We start from the raw sequence: 24,607 nt of genomic DNA, 5'->3' as shown, positions 1-24,607 counted from the left end.
TGAGCCTCTGTGCCTTTGCATACTTGTGAAACTGCGTTCTCGGCTCCCAGGGGTAGGAGTGGTGCAGGGAGTAGGAATGTAGCCGGCGGGGTGCTCACGTGGGTACGTGGGCGCAGAGAGGGCCGGCTGTGCATCCGGCGTGGGCAGCAAGGAGCGACCTGCCCCGCCCGTTGGGTCCCCAAGCTCCCCCTCCACAGCCAGGCCTCCGTCACCTCGGTCCCCAAGTCGGCACCCGACTCTTGAGTCCCCGCCTCCGCCTCCTGCTCTACACCCCCCGCACACACCCCCAAGTCTCCTCCTCTCAGTCTCGGCGGCAGCCTCTCGGAGGCTCAGAGGCCTGGGTTGCCACCCCCCGCCTCCGGTCCCAGCCCCCGGTTCTGCCCACGCCCTCCTCCAGCCAGCCCGGCAGCCAGCGCCGCGCGGGGCCTAGCTCCCTGTGCGTCCTGCGGGGGAGGAGGCGCGGAGAGGCGGCAAGCGCAGCCGAGGAGGTGGGGGCAGAGGCACAGACAGAGGCGCGGAGGCTCCGAGAAAGAAGACGTGGAGGGAGGGACGGAGCCTGGACAGCGGTGGACCAGGGCCGCGCGCGCCAGGCAAAGCGCAACGCGCAGCAGGGACCGGGCGCGGCGAGGGGAGGCACGGGTGCTCTCCGGCCGTCCATGCACAGAGCGCCCTCTCCCACAGCGGAGCAGCCGCCCGACAGAGGGGATAACACCCGCCGGACCCCGCAACCCAGACTCAAGTTAGTGGGCAAAAGGAGGTGGCAGGGAGTGGAGATAGGTGGAGCTGGACTCCGGAACGGGGTCCGGAGGGTAGAGGTCGAAAAGAGGACTCGGGGAAGCAGAACGGGGGTGGGAGGTGGAGACTGACGGAAAGGGGGGCGAGTATTCGAATTAGGGGACCCTGGGAGCGAACAAAGACCCGATGAACCTGGATATGATAGAGTAGTGCTTTGCTTTCCATTCCAGGTTTATTTACTCAGTGGGCATGACCTGGCACGTGAGCAAAGAAAGTCCCTGAGCGCCAGGAAATGGTCCAGAGCTTGCTTTGTCAACAGTACGGGGGCAGGGGCGCTTTCTTGGCTGGCTCAGTGTGTCATTAGCAGGCAGCGCACCATCCGTAAGTCCGGGAGAAGGTGGTTCCCTTTGAGTTGAGGGAGCATCTTCCGGCCTTGAAGGGGGTGTGCTCAGGTCTCTCTTCTCATTAAATCACCGTCCACAGCCCTGGGAGGGGTAGTTCCCGGGTGCAGCCCCTTCCTCAAGATGCCATCAGCTGCTCCCGCACCCCTCTTCGAAGATAAGGGTGGAAAATAAGGAAGAGGGGAGTAGGCGGGAGCCCCCAGGCGGCTTTCGCCCACAGACGCTGCCTCTGTGGGAGTGTGTGGGAAGTATGGCTCCAGAGCAGAACAAACGAGGCTTCCCTCCCCCATTGCTCGAGTTAGAGAGGGGTCTCCTGAATAGAGGGAAAGACCACACAAAGGGAGGGAACAACTGAAGGGTCCTGGGCAGCCTGGAAAGTTGGAGCAGATTCTCGGAATCTGGTGTTCCTAATCCCAGAAAGCTGAGAGCAGAGGAACACGGGTCCACTAGGTACACTGGCCAAGGGAGAGGCTGCACCCCTGCCTCTCAGCTACCTGGGCAAGGAGTAAAGCGGCCAGCAGTAGCCCTAGCATTCTAAGTTAACTTCAATATGGAATGCTACGTTAAGTAGTGTTAAAGGCTGCTGAGTGTTTAGGGCAAGTGGTACGGACTGTAATTTGGGGGAGGGAGGGCAGGGAGTGGGTCTAGCCATTTCAGAGAAGTGCTAGTAGGCCTCAATGCTCAAAATTGTGCTGCCCCAGACCAGAAAGATGAAAGCAAAAGCTGAGGTGAGAGTTTGTCAGATAGCTGTGTAGGGCAGCTTGCCTTCTGTGTTTCTGGGGATGGGACGGCAAGGACATGGCTGTGCCTGTGAGCAGTGTGTTCTCAGTGTGCTCAGCCTTGTGCACTGGGCAGAGAAAGCATTCAAGAGAGAAGGGGGGAGGAGGGAGGAAAGAGAGGACAATTGTTGGTGTGGGTTGGCACCCAGCAGGGGCACTTGGACTCACTGCCTCTCTCTTCTCAGGGCCAGTGCCCCAGCCATGGCACTGCCTCGAACACTGGGTGAGCTGCAGCTATATCGGGTCCTGCAGCGTGCCAACCTCCTTTCCTACTACGAGACCTTCATCCAGCAGGGAGGGGATGATGTGCAGCAGCTGTGTGAGGCGGGTGAGGAGGAGTTCCTGGAAATCATGGCACTTGTGGGCATGGCCACCAAACCACTCCATGTCCGACGTCTACAGAAGGCTCTGAGAGAATGGGCCACCAACCCTGGGCTCTTCAGCCAACCCGTGCCTGCTGTACCTGTCTCCAGCATCCCACTTTTCAAGATCTCTGAGACGGCGGGAACTCGGAAAGGGAGCATGAGCAATGGGCATGGCAGCCCAGGAGAGAAGGCGGGCAGTGCCCGAAGTTTCAGCCCCAAGAGTCCCCTTGAACTTGGAGAGAAGCTATCACCACTATCTGGAGGACCTGGGGCAGGGGATCCCCGGAGCTGGCCAGGCCAGAGCACTCCAGAGTCTGATGTTGGAGCAGGAGGAGAAGAGGAGGCTGGGTCTCCCCCTTTCTCCCCACCTGCAGGGGGAGGAGTCCCTGAGGGAGTTGGGGCTGGGGGGGTGGCTGCAGCTGGAACTGGGGGTGGTCCAGACCGCCTGGAGCCAGAGATGGTCCGAATGGTTGTGGAGAGTGTGGAAAGGATCTTCCGGAGTTTCCCCAGGGGTGATGCTGGGGAGGTCACATCCTTGTTGAAGCTGAATAAGAAGCTGGCACGGAGTGTGGGCCACATCTTTGAGATGGATGATAATGACAGCCAAAAGGAAGAAGAGATCCGAAAGTACAGCGTCATCTATGGCCGCTTGGATTCCAAACGGCGGGAGGGCAAGCAACTCAGCTTGCATGAGGTGAAGACCTGGGTCCTCAGGACTGCCCTTAACTCCTGCGGCTCAATCCATTTGCCTCTGAGAATTCTTGCATTCTTGCATTTTCCAGCTCTTTACCATTGTATCCTTGGCCACCCAAATTCCCACACACATCTAGCCCCAGCTGCTGCTTTACCTGTGTCAACTAAAGGGGAAGCTGAGATAGTAATGAGCCCAAGTGTTCAGCCCTGTGCTGCTCACATCCTCCTAGGAACAGAGGAGGCCTTGATAGGGACACTACGCTAGGAGCCCCTACGTCTCTTCTAACGTTGGGAAGTTTCTGGGTGTTATTTAGAGTGTGCATCCTTTGGAAGGGGCTTCTCTTGGTGGTGAAGGGCCAAAGCAGTGGGAGAGTCGGAAATTCACTTTGGCTGTCTTCTTGCCACAGCTGACCATCAATGAAGCTGCTGCCCAGTTCTGCATGAGGGACAACACGCTTTTACTGCGAAGGGTAGAACTCTTCTCACTGTCCCGCCAAGTTGCCCGAGAGAGCACCTATCTTTCCTCCTTGAAGGGATCCAGGTGAGAACCCCCACCCACTTCTCCAGGGCTGCCTTGGGTTGGGATCCTGCTAAGGACTCCCCACTTGGGGCTCAGGCAGCTCTAGGCCGGCTTCCCGCCCACCTACATGTCTTCCTCTTGCCAAGTCAACTTGTCTGAGGCTTGCTCTTTACTCCCAACCCCCCACGGTGATGATTGGACTTGAGATTCCTATCCAGACACCTTCTGTGTGGAGTTTTGAAGTAATGCATGTTTCCTGGCCAGATTGTGTGCCCTGTGCATTCTGGGGCCTTCCCTTACCCTGCCTTCCTTGTTTTCTTTTTCTGTAGGCTTCACTCTGAAGAATTAGGAGGCCCACCACTGAAGAAACTGAAACAAGAGGTATGGTTTTGGGGGCAGGGAAGGACAGCCTGCACCAACCACTTGCCTTGCTAGGTTCTCATTTCCCAGTGTTGGGCACCCACAGGTTGGAGAACAGAGCCACACTGAGATCCAGCAGCCTCCTTCAGGCCCTGAGTCCTACGTACCCCCATACCGCCCCAGCCTAGAGGAGGACAGTGCCAGTCTGTCTGGGGAGAGCCTCGATGGCCACTTGCAGGGTAAGTGTTCATTATTGTACTTTCCTCTGCTTTGGGAGAAGGTGGGAGTGGGTGGGTGGGTTACAGGAATGAGCCGGGAGTCAACTGCCTGGAACAGGGTTGGGAGGCCTGGCTGGATGGGGGCACAGGAGCCTATGGGAATGACTGTTGGTTTTGGGTGGGTACCGTTGGCGGCAGCCCCTGACCTGACCAGTGCCCATGCCCACAGCTGTGGGGTCGTGCCCAAGGCTGACGCCGCCCCCTGCTGACCTGCCCCTGGCATTGCCAGCCCATGGGCTATGGAGCCGCCACATCCTGCAGCAGACACTGATGGATGAGGGGCTGCGGCTCGCCCGCCTCGTCTCCCATGATCGCGTGGGCCGCCTCAGCCCCTGTGTGCCTGCGAAGCCGCCTCTCGCAGGTGAGGCAGCCAGCAGTGCTGTCCCTAAACACCCTACCTACTCAGGCCCACATGTGGGTCCTCATTTTCTAGGACCAGAGGGAAGAAGAGGGATACAGCTATCAGAACAGTAGAAGGGGCTATAGCTAGCAGGGACAAGTTACTGCTGTGTTACCAGTGGGGAGGGTCTGACCCAGATGGGGTTCTTGGACCATGGAGTAGACAACAAAATTAGGGGTGAAGGTGAGCAGGAGAGTGAGCAGTAAAGGAAGCCTGACTAGAACTGCCTCATGCATGGGGGTGGAGTCGCTGGGAGTTGTGGGGTTGGGGTTCCCCAGCTTGGAAGCCTAGGAGCCCCAAGCTGGGCACTTCGTGTGTGGATAGGGAAAGAGTGGGCCGGCAGAGGACCAGGGCAGCCGCTGGGCTGAGAGTGACGCAGCAGACAAAGCCACCAACCCTGGCTTGGTATTTTTAAACTGTGCGTGGGAGGGAAGTGGGGGCGGGGACTGGAGGGGGGGGCTTTTCTTGAGGGAGGAGCTGGGAGTCTAGCTTCCTGTGTTTCCCCTGATTTGGCTACCAAAATCTGGTAGAGGGGCACTTGTAGGGAGCTTGAGGCCTGAGAGGAGGCCAGAGATGAATGGGGGGTGGCTGGGCCTGGCAAGAGGGAGGGGGAGAGGTCAGAGCCAAGCGGCCCCCGCAGCTCCTGACAGAACCAGAAATTCCAGCAGAGCAGAGGCGGGGAGATAGAGAAAGGGAGAGACACACAGAGACAGAGAGCTACACACAACCAAAATAGGAGGGAGAACTGCATACACTTGGGTATGGAGCCCCATACACAGTGGGCAGGAGGCAGTAAGTCAATAAATGGAGCTGTCTTTACATTTTTCTGTGCCTGGCCCCACTCAGGGCAGCGTTTCTGCACAGCCTGCATCCCAGTGTTCTAACCAACCTACATCTCTTTCCTACAGAATTCGAGGAAGGCTTAATGGACCGATGCCCGGCCCCAGGACCTCACCCAGCATTGGTGGAGGGTCGCAGGAGCAGCGTCAAAGTGGAGGCAGAGGCCAGCCGGCAGTGAGCATGAGGGTGTCTCAGATGCAAGACCCAGGCCCCCACATTCTCCGTCCTTGCACTCCTGTCTCCACTGTAGAAGGGTCCTTCTGCTGCCCTTCTGCCTCTATCTGCTCCATGGACATAGTACTGTGGGGCTTCAAGCAATAACAAGCAGAGACCTGGCCAGAGGACATAGGAGGGGGTGCAGGGTGCACCCTCACCCGGCTCAGGGGCATGGACTTTGCCTCTAGCCTGTGGGGCTCTCTTCCCTCATTCTGCACACACCCATTCTCCTGGTGGCCACCAGTGGTGTGAACAGCTGGACGGATGTAGGGAATGAACTTCCCCAGGAAGGTCTAGCCGCTTACAGTAAAACCATTTGCTCTGAGACTGCGGGGCCTGGGAAAACTAGGTCTCCCCTCCCCATTCCCATTCTCGTTTTTTTGTTTTGTTTTTTTGTTTTTTGTGCTTCTAGTTTGTTTCTTTAACAAGTGCTGCAGTTTGCCCACCCATTCTCATCACCCGCCTCCCGGCAGTTCTCTCTTCACTGTGTGTGAGGGTGGCCCGCAGTTCCCTCCATCAGCCCCTTAGAGGCCTGGGTTGGACCCTGGGTCTCCTCAGGCCGGCCAGCAGGACTGCAGCACCTGTCGACCACTTAGAGTGTCTTTCTTTTCAGATTGTGTACAGTAGATTATTTATTTTGTTATTTTGGAATAAAATTTATTTTATGGCTTAGGATCCATGATCCCCTCTCCCCGGTAAGGGAAAACGAGACTGCATGGCACATGAGAGTGGACACCAGCTGGCAGTGGACAGAAAGATACAGGAGAGAGAGCCAGTGGGGCCCCCAAGACCCAGGGAATTGACACAGTGATGTCTGTGTCCCTCAGTCCTCAGGCTCTGATAGTGAGGTTGCACAGGCCAAAGTGCAGACACATGGTCTGTGTCGTCATACAGTGAATAGGTGACATCTGTAGGTTAATGTGTCTCAGGTGAATATTGGCACAGCTACACACAAAGAAGCTTAGCTCTTGTAACAAAGTCTCAATGGTCACAGTGCCTATTTTTGGCAAGAATTTGGAGAAAAATTAAAAACCTGGGCAAAATCCATACCAGTAACCATATACCTACAGCCCTCCCTTTTACTCCCACCCAGAGGCTTCTGAACTCCTGCTTCAATGCCCTAGGTTTATGCCTTCTATCCATGGCACAGTCATGTTTCTACATGTGTGTTCCAGGCCCTGGCTTAACACAGGAGCCACGGGTGTCCTAACCTCTGCTTGAACAGTCCCCCTCCTGCACAGCCTGGTGTGTGTGTGTGTGTGTTTGTGTGTGTGGTATAGGCATGCAGGGGACTGTTATCACATTAGAGCCTGAACATCCCACTGACCCCAGCGCTGGAAAAGGGGGCCCTGGTATGGCAGGAAGGACAGAGCACAATTATTTCATACACCATGCATTCGTCCAGCCATTTCTTTTCCTCCTGACCAGGGAGAGGAGAGGCGCCTGCATGAGCAGGTCCAGAGCAGGTCCGTAGAGGCAGAAGATCCTCTGGCTCTATACTTCTCCAGCTGGCATCACCAGCTAGGGTTGGTCCTTAGGTCCAGATGGGACATTGACATCCCAGATTGCCCGTAAGGAGATGGTTGCAGGAGGGGCTGGGCTCCCAAGGACGCTCCTCCTGCTTCTGCTTGGCCCTCCAGGAGAAGCTTGGTGAGGTCCTGCTCAGTGGGAGGCAGCAGAGGAGGGAACATGTCTTCACCAACCCTGCAAGGAGGAGGGTGAAGTAGTGGAGTAGACACAACTCCCATTTCCCATTTGGGAGCTCTCACTCCCAAGCTGCCACTCACCAGGTACTCTGGGGGAACGCTCCCACAGGTTGAGTTAGGCAGCTGTCTTCCGCCATGGTCACATCTGAGCAGAGCAAGGGGTCTGAGCTAGACACAGAGTGCTCCTGGGACTGGCACTGCATCAGGCCCCTGCCAGAGATCACAACAGAGAATTAGAAGCAGTGGAAAGGACAGAGAGGGTGGCCAGTAGGGGCATTGTCACTTACTGGGGGTGACGCTGGTCAAAGGGCAGGTTTATCTGGCTCATGTTGGGGGGCATTTGCAGGTGAGGCCTGGAAGCAGGAAGGAAAAGCAGGCAGAAGGAGATATTGCAAAGTCAAGATATGAGTCAGAAATCAAGCTGCCAGGCAGTCCTGACTGAGGAGCATCTCACTGCCTGGCTTCCCTTGGAAAGCCACTTTTGTGTTCTGAGACCAGATTTCTCCCCTTGTAGAATGGTATGTGCATTGTGTGTGTGTCTCCATGTCCAATTTCCAATGTTTCTTTAGTCTGAACTATGTTCTGTTTCATAGACCCGCCCACATCAACTCCCAGAAGACAGCTAAACCCTTGCCTAAGCTGATGGAACAAGTGAGTGGTGCTTAGGGAAGATAAAGATCTAGGCCACTTTGAGGAGGAAAAAGATTAACAAATAAGACTCATTGCACTGCTGGGATGTAGCTCTGTGATAGAGCCATACTTGGCACGTGATCAGTCCTTAGCCCTGAGCTCAGCCCCCAGCACTACAATACAGCAAATAAGTTCCCATCAATTTCACAGGCCAGAGAGACTATGCTAACAGTGTTTGCTCTAAGCGCTCAGCTCAGACCTACACACATTATGAACCCATATAATCTTCACAATAAGCTTGTGCACTAGAGAATACTATTATTATTATCATCGTCATCGGGGGCTAGGTAACCTATATAAAGTCAGCCCAGCTGGAACTCAAAGGCTGGCCACCTGAGTCTCAGACATCACCCCCACAAGCATGTAGAGGATTGGGGTCAGCCTGTGCTGCCTCTCCTACATACGGCCTCCTCCCCATGGCTTGTGACAGGACAAGCCTCACCTCATCCTGCTTACTTACTCCTGAAAGGCTGGCAGCACACTGATTGGCTCTTCTAAGGGAAGGCTTTGAAATGGGTGGATGGAATGAGACTGTGAAGGATACCTGGGAAAGAAAGCAGACTCTGTATCACCCTTCCCCCTGGTAACTATACACCTTGCCTCCAAGAAAGGAAATTTTCCACCTCAGTCTGAAAGTCCAGCTCTCTCAGCAGGCTATGTTGAAGGCCCTCCCAGCACACGCCAGTCCCCTCCCTGTCTCTCAAGCTCCTTACACCATATCTGAGCTGAGCTGCATGGAGGTATCAGTGGCCATTCCAATATCATAAGGGGGCACCATGACAGGCATCTGGGGCTCTGGAGTAGGAAGAGGCTGGTCCCTGAAGGGGAAAAACAAGCACACGTGACTGACAAAGGACACTCCTTCCTGCAGACTAGTGCCAGCCTCCAGTCTCCAAGCACTGACCATCCCACTCACCTTTCTACAGTCATCTTGATAGTAGTTGAGACATAACCCCTTCCGTCCTTCCCCATCTGTTCAGCTGTGGTGGAAAGGAAAGGAGAACTGTGGAGTATCCCACTGTCAAGGAGACAGCAAGGAGGAAGGTCCCCAGGCAGTGGAGGTGGGGCTACAAAGATGGGAGGGAGGACAGGGACAACACACAGCAGGCAGAAAGAGGGGTACAGTTGGGACAGGGAGAAAGCGGGTGGCAGGAGGAGTCAGAGCTGCCTGCTCACGCTTATAGTGGCTCCGGAAAGCCTCATCCTTAGGTTTCTTGGGGTAGAGGTTTTTCAGCTGAGCAAGATCCCGGATCCGGTCCCCCAGCGAGCGAATGGATAGGTCTTTGGCAGAAAATGGCTGGATGTTCTCTATCTGTGGGGAGCCTACAAGAGGAACGAGACCCTAAAGTCTCCTCTGTACAAACTTCTCTTTACCCATTCCCACTGCAAGACCCCTTCTCAATCCACCAGGGCAAGTGAGAGAAGGCCTAGGGTAGAAGTCTTGCATGAAAGAGACCCAGTAGTCTCCATTACCATGGAAGTGGAAGGTTAAGTCATAGAAGATGAGAAGTCAGACCTAAGGAAGAACTTACTGAAGATCAGTTGGACATCAAGGATAGCCAGGGCATTTCTTTCCCCCAGAAACCCAAGAGATCACAGCACAGAGTCAGAGGGCTGGCTGTGGTGACTCACCATCCTGACCCCGGATGACATGGGCAATGGTGATGCCCCCAATTTCAGAGTCGCTAAAGCGGAGGAGGAAGGTTCCATCTGGCTCATTGAGGAGGAGGCTAGTGACATATTGCTTGCTAATAAAGCCAATGATCAGCCTGCCAGAGGAAAGGAGAAGGCACGGTGTGGGTCTGTGTGTGGACTGGATGGTACAGGTGTCTGGCCTCCTGGGGCAGGTACTCACCGATCTGACCAGTAGCTCCGGAGACACCGTTTAGTGAGGTCCAAGACACCATCAAACCACTGCCAAAAAGTGAAGCCGCGGCCCAACAGGATCTCCTGAAGAGTGGAGGAGTGCAGAAGTGAGTGGGGAAGGAGAGCCAGAGCAAGCACAAGGCTTATAAGAGTATGAGAGTCAAAGGTTGAGGACCAAAGTGGGCCTAAGGCCTAGCAACAGCAACCACTTACTGTGGCCACACTGGGCTCCTTCAGTCTATTTTTTTATTTGATTTATTTTCTTTCTTTATTTAAATTTATTTGATCTCTCTGGGGATAACATAACAATCATAACAATGACGCCCAGAAAGGTATTCACCTCCTTGGGTCCACACTGCTAGTGAAGGACAGAATGAAATTTAAGTCAGCAGTCTATCGTGGGAGCCCCTCATAATCACGGTGCTAAACCCTGTCCTCAGTGGGGCCGGACAAAGGTCCATTCCAGAGGAAGCCAACTGTCCTGCTGTCCTGTCTTTTCAGTAACACATTCTCCGGTCACATGATCTTCTCCCCCACAGGCCATTTTGCTTCTTTGTTTGAAAGAGGAAAGACCTAAAGTGGGAGCCAGGGCAAGGCTCATGAGAGGTGTCCTTAGTGCTGATTTGGTGGCTGTGCATGACGGCCACCAGGGGCAAACACATAAGCTCTCCTTTCCCTGTTCTTGTAACTGATTCAGTCCTGAGCCATCTCATTTTGGAGATCAAAAAATACAATAGCTAAAAAGTCAGAGATACAGGGCTCCTGTTGTGCATGGTGGCTCATTCCTGTAAATTTGAGTACCAAGGAGACTGAGGCTGGAGGATCTTGAAGTCAAGGCCAGCCTGAGCTATACAGTGAGTTTGAAGACAGCCTGAACTACAGAGCAAGCCCTGTGTCAGAAGACAAAAAGATATCTGGGTTTCTACCTGAGTGGGTGCCACCTTGCGGGGGTACCTTGGACAAACTATAGAACTTCTCTAAGTACAGGCTTGTCATCTATGAAACAGATACAAGTGACAGCAAGCTGAAAGGCGTGTCAGAAGGGATCATGGGAGGTAGCACACACAAGTGTGAAACAGTGCCTGTATGTGGTAAGCACCCTGAGCACCAGCGCTGGCAGCCTTCCTGACCCATGTGGTCTTGTGTGACTTCACCCAAATTTTGCAATAGACTGCTTTTTCTGAGGTGTCAAAGTCAGTTTTTTGTTTTTGTTTTAAATCAGAGCTCTGTTTGCACACAATCTGAATAATCATGCAAATCATTGCTAAAAAGAAAGGTCAGGTTCCTCCAGACCAAAACTGATGGGTGCCAGAGAATGTCACAAAGTGGAAGAGTTTTTCTCTCTGGGCCGGACATGATGGAGCGTTGTGAAGATCCTAGAAGTCTATCCCTGAGCAGAGGCTGGGTGGTTTTGAGCGCCCCAAAGGTGAAGAAAGAAGGAAATTGAAAGAGCAGGGGAATGACCTTGTTGAACTGTGACCAGGACACACAGCGGTGCTGGAAGGCCTCCATGCTAAGGCTGTTGTCATTGAAAATCTTCTGGGCCAGGAAGAGGAAATGTTCTGGTAGCAGTCCCCGGCTGGTCCCCACCTCAGCCATGAACTTGAGATTCAGAGTTTCACACATTTTTTCCCAGGGCACTCGCTCAGCTACCACAAAGGGCACACGGTCCTGGGTAAAAGAAGGGGAGAGAGCATGGCCAGTCTTTCTCCGGTGGCTTTTGTTCTTCCTGATTTTCTGAGGTGCCCTTCGTAACACTGTTCTCTGAGCTGGCTCACAAACAGTGATTTTTCAGTAGCTGTGGTGCCATGGTATGACACATGGTAAGAAGCACAAAAGTAAGCCCACAAGAAAGACTTGTCATGCCTTTGAACATGCCTGCCACCCACCAGCCAGGGCAGCACTCATCTTACTACATAAGAACCCACCTTGCCCGTATCTCCCACTGTGGGTCTTTTCTTACCATCTCAGAGAAAGCATTGTCCCACAGAATGGTGGCTTTGGCATTATTGTCCTGGTTGCCATGGACGATGACCACTAAGGGCAGAGACAGGGCCTGAGGGGTGAGGGGAGAAGTTTCTCCTTAGTGGAGTCAGAAGTGTCCTCTGAGAGCTGGGTGTTACTCCAGCGTATCAGTTCACATGACAGAGTTAAAGGTTGGTGGGACATCTCTGGACACTGTGAAGCGCAATGAGGGTGCAGGGATAGCAAATTGCTTACAAGTCAGCGTAACAAAGTTACTGAAGCCTGGCTTCAGGCTCAAACACCAGTTCCAATGCTTAGAAGCCATGTGACCTGGGCAAACTACTGAGTTTATTCTAGAACCCAATGTCATATCTGTGAACTGAGGTAACTAATAGTGCCTATCTTTTTATTGTTTTGTTTTTGTTTTTTTTAAGACACGGTTTCACTGTGTAGCCCCGGCTGTCCTGGAGCTCCTTCAGTAGACCAGACTGGACTTGAAGTCGCAGAGATCTCCCTGTCGCTGCCCCCTGAGTGCTGGAATTAAAGGCCCCTGCCACCTTGCCTGGTTTAGTACTTATCTTACAGTGTTATCTAGAAACAAGTAATGGGTTATCTGAGAAGAATCATCTGAAAAGAGGGAACCACATTTGAGGAAAAAAAAAAAAAAAGCCTCCACAAGACTGCCTGTAGGCAAGCCTGTGGAGCATTATCTTAACTAGTGACTGATGTGGGAGGGCCTAGCTCACTGTGGGTGGTGCCATCCCTGGGCAGGTGGCCCGGTGTATGTAAGCAGGCTGAGCAAACCATAAGGAATAAGCCAGTAAGCAGCAACCCTCTGTGGCTCTGTTTCTGTTCCTGCCTCCAGGAGCCTGCCCTGCTTGAGTCCCTGCTCTGCTTGAGTCCCCGCCCTGACTTTCCATAGTGATGAAGGTCACCTGGAACAGTAAGAGGCAGTAAACCTTTTTCTCTCCAAGTTGCTTTCGCCCTGGTCTTTATCAGAGCAACAGTCACCCTAACTAAAAGAAAACCATCAGACCATGTGTTGCTTGCATATCACTGGGAATAGGGTCCTATTCTATAAAAAGTTCTTCATGTGTGCTCATGAGTGTGTGTGTGTGTGTGTGTGTGTGTGTGTGTGTGTCATTTATAGCAGTGCCCTGATCTCCTGATACATATAAAGCATGTAACAGGAGTTAGAGAGATGTGTTGGTGATATAGGCCTATGATCCCTAGCACTTAGGAGGCTGAGGCAAGATATTGAGTTTAATCCCAGCCTGAGCTATAGAAGACTCTTTTAAAGAGAGAGGAGAGGGGAAGAAGGGGAGAGCAGGGGAGGGGAGGGAAGGAAATTAGAGGAGATGGGAAAGGAGAAGAGAGGAACAAAATGAGAAAAAGAGTTTGAGGGTCAGCAAGATGGCTCAGTAGCAGAAAGTATTTGTGGCACAAGCCTACTGACCCAAGTTAGATTCCAGAACCCACATAAAAATGGAAGGGTTGTCCTCTGACCTCCATAAGTGCATATTCACACCCCCATAATGATGATCATAATATTTAAAGGAAAAAAGTCTTTTTTTTTTCTCTCTTTTTCTTCAACACAGGGTTTCTCCATTTAGCCCTGGACTCACTTTGTAGACCATGTAGAACTCCATGTAGAGATCCGCCTACCTCTGCCTCCCAGAGTGCTGGGATTATAGGCATGCGCCACTGCACCTGGCTAAAGCAAAACAGTTTAAAGCCAGCATAGACTACATCATGAGACCCTGCCTCAAAGAAAGTAAACAGAACAGAACAGCAGCAGACCTTGGTTGCTACACTCACTGTTCCCTGGATGGACCTGCCCTCCAGGTCTTGCCCCTGTCAGTTGTCTGGCTCCACTGTATTATCCCAGAAAAATGGGATATGAGGCTGTCAGGAGAATCCATGGCTCAAGTATGTGTCTGCAGTGGAGCTGGGGTCAGCACCCACCTGCAGCTGGATGAGGAGTTTGCTGGGGCCCAGTGTGAAGCTGGTAGAGAAGAGCACAGCACACTTCTCTTCGGTGACAGACTCTGTGCCCTTCCGCTCACAGCGCTTGATTTTCTTCAGGAGCTGCGGGGATGAGGATAAGGGAGAGCAGGGAAGGATGAGAGATCAAAGGTGTTGAGGGCTTCCTCTCTGGGCCCTCAACATCCCTTCCAATGAGAGTCAAGGTCTGAGGACGCCAATGTCCTACAGCCTCTCACCAGGTTCTTGAACAGGGCAGAGCAGCAGTTTCCGGGGATACTGTTCTCCAGAGGCACCGTGTTGTTCATGATCTCCCCTGTGCTCTCCCTGTAGGGGCATCAGAGTGTGAGCAGGCAGGCTCATCTGTGATGAGGAGCTTGGGTCCCTGGGGAATGGTCTGACCACTGCTGTAGCTGGCCCTGGCTCCCCATGTCCCTACTTGTATTTCTCCTCCTCTCTGTGTGTATTTACATATACTGCTAGTACTGAAGCCAGGCCCCTGGCATGCTAAGCACCTTTTATAACTGAGCTACACTGTCCTATGTTTTAAATTTTTATTATTGTTGTTATTGTACATATGCCTGATAAAATGGGTTCATATATCAGTCAAGATATAGCTTTTGGGAGTCAGCTCTCCTGCCTTTCCATAGTTCTAGGAATCAAAGTCATATCGTCAGGCCATCTTGCTGGCCTCCCTCTTCCGGGTTTTTAAGAAGAAAGTTTCCATCTTGAACAGATCCCTCCCCTTCTTCTGCCTTAACTAGTCAACAGAGTTCAGTGTCTCTACTCTGCACAGGTCTCTTTTCCTAAACCCTACTCCTTATGAAGCCAGCCCGCAGCTCCTCCCACCCCATCACCCACCCAACCTCCTCCCACCCACAGCCAGCCTCCACTTACACTCCAGCCCCAGGCCCTTGGGGCAGGCTTAATTCTCTGGCCTGTTTCTCTGTCACCATGTCAGCCCTGACCAGGGGAGGCTTGGCTGAGGTCCCCAGGAGCTGCAGACCCAGCAGGAATCGGACTCCAGCCTGGAACTTTGTCTGTGTTTTCAGAACCTGGGGAGGCTGCTTCTCCACCAGGAAAGAGCTGGAGGAACGAGGGTGGGCAAGGGTTAGCGCTGGGATCTCCTCTTCACAAATTCTAACCCCGTTGCTCTCTGGGGTCTGCTTACAGCCAAGCAGGGTCTTGTGGCATATACCTGGTCACGAGGGCTTGCAGCACATCGTCCAGACGGCTTATCAGCGATGCCCGGGTCTTGGGGTCAAGCTCCCCACTGGCTGCCCCAACCTCCTGCTGCAGCTGGGAATAAATTTCCACCAGGCTTTCACACCTGGGGCCAGGATGGTTGTCAGGGAGCATGGATATCAGGCTGTTTTCTTCAGCCCAAACCCAGAGAGAGCACAAGATATTGAGTGAGCAGGCACGGGGTAGGTACTGGGTGTTGCTGCAAGGCACCAGGCTGGTTCTAGGATCTGTCTTGGCTCTGGGTTCGGAGTTCACTGTAGACTCCGTGTGGAGAACCTCACCTCTTCCCACCTTCTAGTACTTGAGGCACCAAGTACTTTGGGGAAAGTGTCCTCACCAAAAGAAGTCAGGAATGGGGACTAACACCTATAATTCCAGCACTTGGGAGGCTGAGGCAGGAGGGTTGCAGTGAGTTCAAGGCCAGCCTGGTTTACATAGTAAATTCTAGGACATCTTACAGTATAAGTCTATGTCTTAAAAACAAGCAATCCAGCCTCCTCATTCCCCTGGGCTTGAAGAGAGAAGTAACGGTGACTTTCTACTTCTGACCCCTCAACTGAGACATTTGTGAATGATGTACATGGGCAGCTGTAGGAACTACTTCCTGCATCCTGGCCTACTTCACAGCCATCATGCTTAGCTTCCTCCCCCTCATATCTATGTACCATCCTGCAGAGACACTGGCACCCACCCCGCCAAGCTCCCTCCCCAGCTCCCTGTCCTCACCGCTCCTGCAGCCCTGACAGGCTCTCCTCAAAGGGTGTCCCATTCCCTGCCAGCTGCTGCTGCCGCTTCCAAATCTGAATCCTTTTCAGCACCAGGGCCTGGGTGGCCTCCAGGTCCCCTACAGTTCCCTGCAGCAGGGTAGCCAGGTCCTAAAAGTAGAAAGGAGCCTGAGCAGGGGCCAGACACTACCTTCTCCCTGGGATCCCTGAGAGCAGGACCCACCACCCTGCCATCCCTTCCCACACCGCAGTCTGTGTCTGTCAACTGCATCCTTCCAACTCATTTGGAACTCAGTCATTACTCACCTCATTTGGACCAGGGCCATTGGCAGGAGTTTCTACCAAGCTGTGCAGAGACACTGAGGGCAGGGCAGAAATCAGGAGTATAAAAAGAGTGGCAGAGGTCTAAAAAAGAGAATTTCTAAACCCTCCCCAAGACCTTCTGGAGCCCAGGCCCTAGACCCACCTTGTCCAGCCTTGGTCCTTTGCTGTAAAGATTCTCGGAGAAGACGAGTCTCCCTTACTCGGTGCTGGAGCCTTCCAAGGGCTGTAGTAAACTTGAGTTCTTCCTGCTTCCTATGGAAGGGCCCTGGCAGGTGGCGGAACTGCCAGAAGCAGATACCAAGAGATGAGCTGCTCCGCCCATGCCTCTAGATCCACCTCTACCCCTCCACAGAGAAGTGTGGACCATTTACTATACTGGTCCCCTTTAGCCTTTGGCAGTTTTCCCAAACCTTTCGGAACCTCTTAGGATAAGGTCTTTTTCCAGGCAGGACTAGCTCCTTAGCCCTTATTTCAGCTGAAGTCTTCCTAAACTTGGTTTGGGGCTCACTCTAACCTCAGGAACTTCCTCTGGTTATCCTCAGTCTAGATCACTGAGTTTTGAGTTTAAATTCTTCCTAGGTTTTCATGGCTGGGGCTAGTATCCTTAGGTCCAGGAATCAAGAGGTAGAAAGGACACTCACCCCTTGCTTCCTGTTCCTGAAACATTAAGTTCTGCTGACCTAGAAGTTTTGGTTCCAGAGGGGCTGCTAGGAGCCACGACAAACATCCCCATTGTATTGGAAGCTCTGACTTCCCCTAGCCACTTTGGGCTTCTGATGCCTTTAAGCCATCAGGCTAAGAAAGGAATAACAGCATTAAGAGGGATGACTGATCCAGATTACCAAGGGGAAGTTGGATTGCTTCTCCACAATGGAGGTAAGAGAAATTATGTCTGGAGGTCAGGAGATGCTTTAGGGCAGAGTTCCCAATCTGTGTGTTGTGACCATCAGAGAACATATTTCTGATGGTCTTAGAAATCCCAACCATAAATTTATTTTCATTGCTACCTCAAAACTGTAATTTTGTTACTGAGCCAATGTCTCATTTCCTAAGAACATCGGAAATACATGTTTTCCAATGGTCATGACCCCCAAGTTGAGGACTGCTGCTTTAGGGCATCTCTTGGTACTGCCATGTCCTGTGATTAAAGTCAGTGGGAACTACAACAACCTAATCCAGGCAGGACCAGGAAGGGCATAGACCCTTTAGTAGTGAAGATATGAGGCATTCCTCCAGGAAAAAAAGCCAAGACCTGCAGAGGTGATTGCTTCAGGTGAAGGAAATAAAGAGTGGACAGTAGAGGAAATAATTATAAATACCATTTTTCCAGGGACAGAAGAGATGGCTCAGTGATTAAGAGCACTGGTTGCTCTTCCAAAAGACCCAGGTTCAATTCCCAGCACCCACACGGCAGATCACAACTTTCTGTAACTCCAGTTTCAGGAGAAACAATACACTTACACAGACATATATGCAGACAAAACACCAGTCCATATGAAATAAATTATTAAAAACAAATAAATACCAACTAAGGTCATGTGAACAGTTGCAGAAATGAGGATTATACTTGACATGAGTTTTTCTGTCACATTTTGTTAAAAATGTGTTTGTACAGATATTTGTTTTCTTCCCTCAATGTATTACAATCTCAATTAAGAGATAATCAGTGGTTATGATATTTAAATTTGATATACTTAAAAGAATGTTCCTCAAGGGACATTGCTACTTATTTTAAGTATATAATGTGTTTGCCATTGTACATGGATATAATATGTTATATTATGTTAGGTGTAATTACGACCTAGTTGTTTTCATTTGGAAATTAAGCATGACCCAAGGAGGTATGATTGTGTGTCTAGCTGACAAGATATGGACCTGTAATGGCTCTTCTGCGTTGTCAATTTGACTATATCTGGAATTAACTAAAACCCAAATGGCTGGGCACAGCTGTGAGGGATTATTTTTTCCTTAATTAAATCATTTCAAATGGGAAGATCCACATCTATTCTGGATCTTTGAGGTGGAAAGATACACCTTTTTGTTTTTTTGTTTGTTTGTTTGTTTTTTTGTTTGTTTGTTTTTGAGACAAGGCTTTTTGGTCTAACCCTGGCTGTCCTGGAACTCACTCTGTAGCCAGGCTGGCCTTGAACTCAGAGATCCTCCTGCTTCTGCCTCCTGAGTGCTGGGATTAGGAAAGATAAACCTTTAATCCAGATCTTTTGAGATGGAAAGATCCACCTTTAGTCTAACTGAAACCTATAAAGGACATGGAAGGAGGAAGCTTGCTCTCTTTGCCTGTTTGCTCTTGATCTACATAGCCAGTCCATTTCTTCACTGGCCTTAGAGCCTACTTCTTCAGGATTTCAGCATACACTGAAGATCAGCTGACTTCTTGTTTGGTAGACAGCCATTGTTGGACTAACTGAACCACAGCCAGTAAGTCATTCTAATAAATCCTATATATAAATATCTTCATATATATTCATTCTGTAAGTTCCGCTCCTCCGGAGAGCCCTAAAACAAATGGGAACTGGGGTATCACGGTACCTCTTCTATAACAGCTTTTTTCTCCCCTTGAAGTATCTGTCTGATGGTGGCCACCAGCTTCAGGGGGTCCCTCTGATACATGCTCTATAAAATTGAAAGTGACCAGCAGTTAGCTTCATCCTTACTCATGCCCCACTCCCTCCTCCAATTCCTTGCCCCCATTCATGTATAATCGTAACTGTAGACTCTCAAATTTCATACATTTCCACACTTTAAAAGCTGATTTGCATGGCAGCTAGCACCTAACCACAGGAATAACATTTGCTTTTAACATCTACCACCAGGCCAATTTTCTTCGGGTATCCAGGGCTCACTCCGGCTCTCCCTTGACCTCACCCCAACCTCTTCCTTTCACCTCTTGCCCTACCTCCAAGGTGCTGATGTGTTGCAGGATGGGGTTCCCTTTTCCCTGATCTCCTGCAGAGGCCTGAAGACGCTGGACCATGGCCGAAAGCAGGGCACTAGCCATGTTGTAGCAGAAGGCATCTGCACCAACCAGGAACTCCCTGTGGGGACAGTGGGATAAGGATGTCTCAGTCCAGGGCTTCCTTAATGATTATAAGTCTCAACTTATATCAAGGAACCTATTGGTTTTTTGCTGTTGTTGTTTTGTTTTGTTTTTTCCCCTCCTCTCCCTTCTCTCTGGATGGTTCTTTGCAGCCGCCACCATGCCTCCTGCTCCTTGCTTCGCTGGCTTTTAAGAGGGGCTGCTGTTCCAGCCCTCACTTTCCTTCTTGTCTCCGCCTTCTAAGAGGTGGAATGTCTACACGTCAACAGGTGTGGTGTACCAAGTCTGGGCCATCACATACACAAGTCCTCGACCCTGAATTCTACCAGTAGGAGGGGCTCTAAAAAGAGGGGAGATACATAAGGGAGGACAGAGCAGCGAGACTCACCAGGGCTGGCTCTCCAGCCAGTCAGCCAGGAGATGCCGAAGGTGTTGGGGAAACTCAACATAGAGCCGTTGCAGTTTTTCTGGGGGCATCTTGGAAATCAGACCCCACAGAGACATGATCTGGGGTGTGCTGGGTGCCTGGGAAGGAAGAGCAAGGCCATTCAAAAAGGGCCCTGAGAAACTCAGCCTAGCTTTCAGGGTGGCCGTAGCTCTCCATAGACTTGCCCAAGAACCTCCTTCCATCTTGCTGGGCCTAGAATCTCGAATCTTTTCATAGCTTTAAATTCTGTCTAGTTTCTCATGGCCCAGCTAAAGTCCCAGAGAGCTGAGTCAGGATGTGGGGTATCACAGTTCTTCCATGACAGTTTTTCCCCCCTCATCACCTTAGTCACAAGCTTCCTTGGCCAATGCCCAAAACAGGGCATCACCTTCAGTAGCAGGTAGGCATGGGCAAGCTGAAGTGCTACAGCTGGGGCTGGGGGAGAGGTGACTGGAGGACACAAGGCAGAAGAGAAAGAGCAGGCTCAGTGACGTCAGGCAATAGCCCCTGAAGCTCAGGACCCAGTCAGGTATAAGGACTGCGCTCCATAGACTTTGATCATCTTATCATGGAAAAGAGGCCTGATTAAATAGGACATCTACTAAATTTTTTGTCTTAAGATGCTATGTCTCCCTTGAACTCCTGAGCTCAAGAAATCCATCATTTCATCTCATCCTCTGAAGTAGCAGAATTGCAGGTACATGCCACCAAGTCTTTGCTCTTTTTTTTTTTTTTCTTTTAAAAAATATTTTATTTATTATGTATACAGTGTTCTGCCTGGATGCCAGAAGAGGCACCAGATCTCACTATAGATGGTTGTAAGCCACCAAGTGATTTCTGGGAATTGAACTCGGGCCCTTGGAAGTGCAGCCAGTGCCTTTAACCTCTGAGCCATCTCTCCAACCCAACTTTGCTCCTTCTAAACATTAAAAACACTAAATGACTTTAATTTTCAGTGGTGCTGTGAGCAAACTCAGAGTGCTAGACAAGCACTCTGAGCACCTCAGAGAAACTCCCTACATAGCTCAGGCTGGCTTCAAACTCAGGGAAATTAACCTGCCCCTGCCTCCTGCATGCTGGGATTAAGGGGTGTGCTGCCACAGCAGGTCAGCCTCTTGATCCTCTTGTCTCCACTTTCCAAGTGCGGTGGTGTCTGTGGCACCACCACAGCTGACTAAAATTTTAGTCTTTTGGTTTGGTTTGGTTTGGTTTGGTTTGGTTCTTTTGAGACAGGGTTTCTCTGTGTAGCATTGGCTGTCCTGGACTTGCTTTGTAGACCAGGCTGACCTCTAACTCACAGAGAACCACCTGCCTTGCAATTTTAGTTTTTAATGACACTCAGGACATAATTTGGATACTCAGGACTATGGCTAGGGCCTGAAACAGCTTGTAGAGCCCACCCTTGCATCTATTGTATTTTCTCCTATGCAAAGTTGAACACAGAAATTGGGTACATAAAGAGACTAACAACAACAATAAAATAAATTATACAACATACTGTAATAAAAGTTGTTTAAAATTCATGTATTGCTTTTTCTGGCATTTTCTATTTCATATCCTCAGGGTGTGGCTTACTACAGGTGACTAACCCAAGGAGAAAAACCACAGGAGGGGAGGGGTTGCAATGCTGCAGTCACTATGGAAGGCAAGTTTGGAGGCAGGATCCCATTGCATCTACTTTGTCTCTCCCTGTCCCCTGACCCCAAAGGTGTCCCTTGAAAACTTTCAAAATTCTAAGACCCTGTAAGGCAATTTGAAAGACACCTTAGAGGCAGTTGCCTGTCTAGCATCTGTAGAGCTCTAAATTCAGTGCCCAACGCTGCAAAACTCACCAAACGGTGGTAATGTCTATTTATTATGTACTATTCCATAGATATATCTTACTCAATACATTAGCTCACTGGAACCCTACAACTCTGTGTGTGTGTGCGTATTCCTGTGCAGAGCGCAGAGCCCAGAGCATGCTACATAATGCTCTATGCTACATAATGCTCTATGCCTGAACTACATCCCTGTCCCCTCACAACAATTTTTTAGTTTATTATTATTATTTTATGTTAATGGTTTTGCCTGCATGTGTGTATCTAGAACTGGAGTCATAAACAGTCGTGAACTGCCATGTGTGTGGCAATGAAACCCAGCTCCTTTGGGAAAACAGCCAATGCTCCTAACCACTGAGCCATCTCTCCAACCCTATTTTAATATGCAGTTATCCTTTTCCTAGATGAATACACTAAAGCTCAGGAAGTTATCTAACTTGTCCATGGCCATTGGGCAAGGAGCTGGTAATTGGGCTCTGAATCTTTGCAGTGTAGCGGTTGATACTACACTGTGCTGTTAGCATCCCTTCCAGCTCAGCAATCTCATCACTTAAAGAAAATAGAGAGGGCAGGAGGAGATGGGAAGGAAAAAGAAAGAAGATGAGAGAAACAACAGGATTGAGCAGCCTGGAGAGAAAAGCCTGCAAGAGTGAGGCAATAGACAGCAAAAAAGCCAGAGGAAGAGAAGAAAAAAAAAAGGAGAGAAGGAGAAAGAAGTAGGAGAAAGGCAGCTCTATACTTTCTCGGGGGCCTCAGAGTGGCCTGGGGTAGATCAGTGGTTTCCCATGGGGCCTCTCGGTACACATTTCTCATAACGTTCTCTCAGAGAGGAGGAGGAAGAAGAGGATGGGATGGAAACTCCCCGAGTCCTCCTGCTTTTTGAGGCCTTCCAGGTACAAGAAAAGGAGGCCCCTTTTAAAGGGCATTCCTCCCCTAACCATGTTGCCTTTCTCTCTACCACTCCCTGCGCTCTTCCTCCCAAAGGCACAGTCCTCCTCACCTCTTGCTCAGGGTCTTCTGCCAGTCTCCGCTCTAAAACTGCCTACCTCTCTGGGTGGGGCACCCGGAGGAGTCACGTTCATCTTATTTTCAAATTCAAGGGATGATGCTTTTCCCTCTTCTTCCCAGTCTCTGGAGTGCTCAGATTCCAGACCTTTGGCCCAATCCTTACCCTACTGGGGACTGGGGACCTCCAAGCCACGAGAAACTCCCATTTCCTCTAAATCTCCTTGCAGAGTAACTCAAGTGTCATCCTCCTCCCTCCCCAGACACCATGAAGTCATATTTCTCCCCTGAACACCCGGTAACTGGTGCTGCGTCTCTAGGTCGGGCCAGGACACTGACACCGGTTGCGTTCAGTCCCTAGAGAGGGAAGGTGGAGCCACACTGCAAGAGGCGGAGCCAGCGTTCCCTGGCAGACTCTCCCTCCTAGCCACAGGGGAAGCCCGTGAGCCCAGAAGCTTCTCCCTAAGCTTGGTGGCTCAAGTCCTATCCCCTCTGTATCCGAATTCCGAATCCGCTGACCCCAATAGCAAAAGTCAAGGGCTTCCATGAGTTGCCCAATGTGTGTATAGGGCGGCGGCGATGGGGGCGGGAAAGGGTGAGAGGAGGTGGAGCCAGGCCAGCACGAGGAGGGTTAACCCCCAGCCGGCCGCCCTCCCATGGGAAAATCTCAGCATTTAGGGCAGCAAAGCAAGCAGTAGGGGCGGGGGAGTCCCCCTCCTATGGGGCACCATGAGGTCTACATCTGGGTCTCCTCACCCTCCAGCCACACCCTGAACAGGAACATTTAGTGGGCAGCAGCTAGGAGTTGGACAGGCCTGGGGTGGGAGGGTGGGGGGGAGACTGGAGTATATCAACTTCTTAGGGAGGGGCAGCCACGTCCCCCTACCCAGAGGACCCTCCTTCCCCTCTGCCCCGCGACTTTCCGAGTCCCAGGAGGTGCAGGGCTGAGGGTTGGGGAAAGTGACGTGATGCGTTGGGAGGGGAGTGTGGAGGCCTGTACCCACCCGAGTCCTTCCAAAGTTGTGAACTGCCAAAATCCAGTGCCATCAGCTACTAACACCAGCTGAAACGATTTTCAGGGGACCAACCGCCCCGCCCAGGGGAGGATCCTGCGAGGCCCCGAAAATCCACATTTAGTCAAAGGCCCCCCACCTTCCCTACCCGCAGACATCCCCTCACCTCGGCAGCCCCGCTGCTATCTTCTCCCTCGCTCAGCGGGCACTGCCAGGCCCCATGGGTCTGTAGCTCTGTCCAGCGGGTTCTGGGCTGGCCCTAAAAATTCATTGTGCACACACACGCTCACCAACACACGCACGTACGCACGCACTCATCTCCCCGGCCTTCCTCTTCACTGTAAACCCTGGCTGCCCCGGCCTGCTGTTTCCGGCTTCTCTGTCTGCCCAGGTCCCTCCCTGGAGCTCTGACGACACAGAGAAGAGAAAGTGGGCTGGAGGAGGAAGAGGAAGAAAGTGGGGTGAACATGTATGCCTCCTGAGCACGGTGGGGAGGCGCGTAGTGGAGAGGGCAAGGATAGAGCTCCGTCGAGCCACGCTGGAGGGAGGCTGACCCTCACTTGCTCTCGCCCCCTTAGTAGTGATCCATTTTTCTCGGGAAAGTCACCCGATTGCCGGGAAAGGCATGCCAACCGTAAACTTTCTCCGGGCCAGAGGATGGGGCCCCGAGGAACTGTGCTCTGGGGCATCTGCTCTCACTGAGCTGTGCGCCCCCTCCAGTGGAGGACCCTGAAAAGCAGCTGGGAGCCTGAGGCCCCGCAGAACTAGGTTCACCTCCTTCCTAGGCGGGAACGCCTTAGAGGTCCCGTGATGCTGTAGGGAGGAAGTGGGGGTGGGGAACCTTAACTCAATTCTGGAAGACTCCTGGAGTCCGTTTGGGGTACTATGCCTCAGACCCCAGTGATAGCCACTGAGAGCTGCCGAAAGATTCATAAGGGGCCAAGTTTGAACGCGAATATGCTGTGCGACCTTGGCAAAGTTTCTGTTTCTGGGGTAAACACTGAGACACACCCCAAAACAAATATGCACAATTTCCCTAGCTACAAGACCACTTTCTCTTTCTCTCTCCTCCTTTCCTCCCTCCCACTCTCCTCCCTCCCTCCTCCTCCCCCTCTCTCCCTTTTCTCTCTCTCTCTCTCTCTCTCTCTCTCTCTCTCTCTCACACACACACACACACACACACACACACACACACA

At 51.5% G+C, this 24,607-nt stretch overlaps 2 protein-coding genes across 4 annotated transcripts; one reads left to right on the top strand and one right to left on the bottom strand.

Annotated features, from left to right (window-relative positions):
- The first annotated feature begins 326 nt into the window (after positions 1 to 326).
- Nab2 (NGFI-A binding protein 2) lies at positions 327 to 6,298 on the top strand. 3 transcript variants are annotated; one of them, XM_055612025.1, is made up of 8 exons: positions 691 to 739; positions 966 to 1,116; positions 2,101 to 2,974; positions 3,381 to 3,514; positions 3,823 to 3,874; positions 3,960 to 4,092; positions 4,301 to 4,492; positions 5,440 to 6,298. In XM_055612025.1, exons 3-8 carry the CDS (start codon positions 2,117 to 2,119, stop codon positions 5,547 to 5,549), a joined length of 1,479 nt encoding a protein of 492 aa, XP_055468000.1. In that variant the 5' UTR covers positions 691 to 739; positions 966 to 1,116; positions 2,101 to 2,116; the 3' UTR covers positions 5,550 to 6,298. The 3 variants fall into 3 exon arrangements, with proteins under 3 accessions (XP_055467999.1, XP_055468001.1, XP_055468000.1); XM_055612024.1 differs by lacking the exon at positions 966 to 1,116 and having other exon boundaries at positions 327 to 739; XM_055612026.1 differs by lacking the exons at positions 966 to 1,116; positions 4,301 to 4,492 and having other exon boundaries at positions 327 to 739.
- A 684-nt stretch (positions 6,299 to 6,982) lies between these two features.
- Positions 6,983 to 23,791, bottom strand: Stat6 (signal transducer and activator of transcription 6). The gene is made up of 22 exons (XM_055612023.1): positions 23,578 to 23,791; positions 19,535 to 19,671; positions 19,006 to 19,144; positions 18,639 to 18,722; positions 16,234 to 16,372; positions 16,074 to 16,126; positions 15,769 to 15,917; positions 14,996 to 15,127; positions 14,695 to 14,883; positions 14,037 to 14,124; positions 13,780 to 13,902; positions 11,813 to 11,905; positions 11,314 to 11,520; positions 9,839 to 9,933; positions 9,616 to 9,752; positions 9,160 to 9,306; positions 8,900 to 8,963; positions 8,697 to 8,801; positions 8,444 to 8,527; positions 7,581 to 7,646; positions 7,375 to 7,503; positions 6,983 to 7,291 (listed from the first exon to the last, which is right to left on the bottom strand). The coding sequence occupies exons 2-22, from the start codon at positions 19,648 to 19,650 to the stop codon at positions 7,102 to 7,104; spliced, it is 2,529 nt and encodes an 842-aa protein (XP_055467998.1). The 5' UTR covers positions 19,651 to 19,671; positions 23,578 to 23,791; the 3' UTR covers positions 6,983 to 7,101.
- Positions 23,792 to 24,607: the final 816 nt, after the last annotated feature.

This window comes from Psammomys obesus, unplaced genomic scaffold (genome assembly GCF_907164565.1).
Source record: "Psammomys obesus unplaced genomic scaffold, mPsaObe1.curated_primary_1811, whole genome shotgun sequence".
NCBI classification, from domain to species: domain Eukaryota; kingdom Metazoa; phylum Chordata; class Mammalia; order Rodentia; family Muridae; genus Psammomys; species Psammomys obesus.
Note: the sequence above shows the minus strand (reverse complement) of the source record. Positions and strands in the feature narration are given on the sequence as shown.

Excerpts from the sequence above, each read along its gene's own strand:
- Nab2 (XM_055612024.1), top strand. The coding sequence starts at position 657 with ATGCACAGAGCGCCCTCTCCCACAGCGGAGCAGCCGCCCGACAGAGGG. Across the intron at positions 3,875-3,959 it reads TGAAGAAACTGAAACAAGAG|GTTGGAGAACAGAGCCACAC; the intron begins GTATGGTTTTGG and ends GGGCACCCACAG. Across the intron at positions 4,093-4,300 it reads CCTCGATGGCCACTTGCAGG|CTGTGGGGTCGTGCCCAAGG; the intron begins GTAAGTGTTCAT and ends CCATGCCCACAG.
- Stat6 (XM_055612023.1), bottom strand. The coding sequence starts at position 19,650 with ATGTCTCTGTGGGGTCTGATTTCCAAGATGCCCCCAGAAAAACTGCAA. Across the intron at positions 15,918-16,073 it reads ATGGCCCTGGTCCAAATGAG|GACCTGGCTACCCTGCTGCA; the intron begins GTGAGTAATGAC and ends TTCTACTTTTAG. Across the intron at positions 7,292-7,374 it reads GCGTTCCCCCAGAGTACCTG|GGTTGGTGAAGACATGTTCC; the intron begins GTGAGTGGCAGC and ends TCCTCCTTGCAG.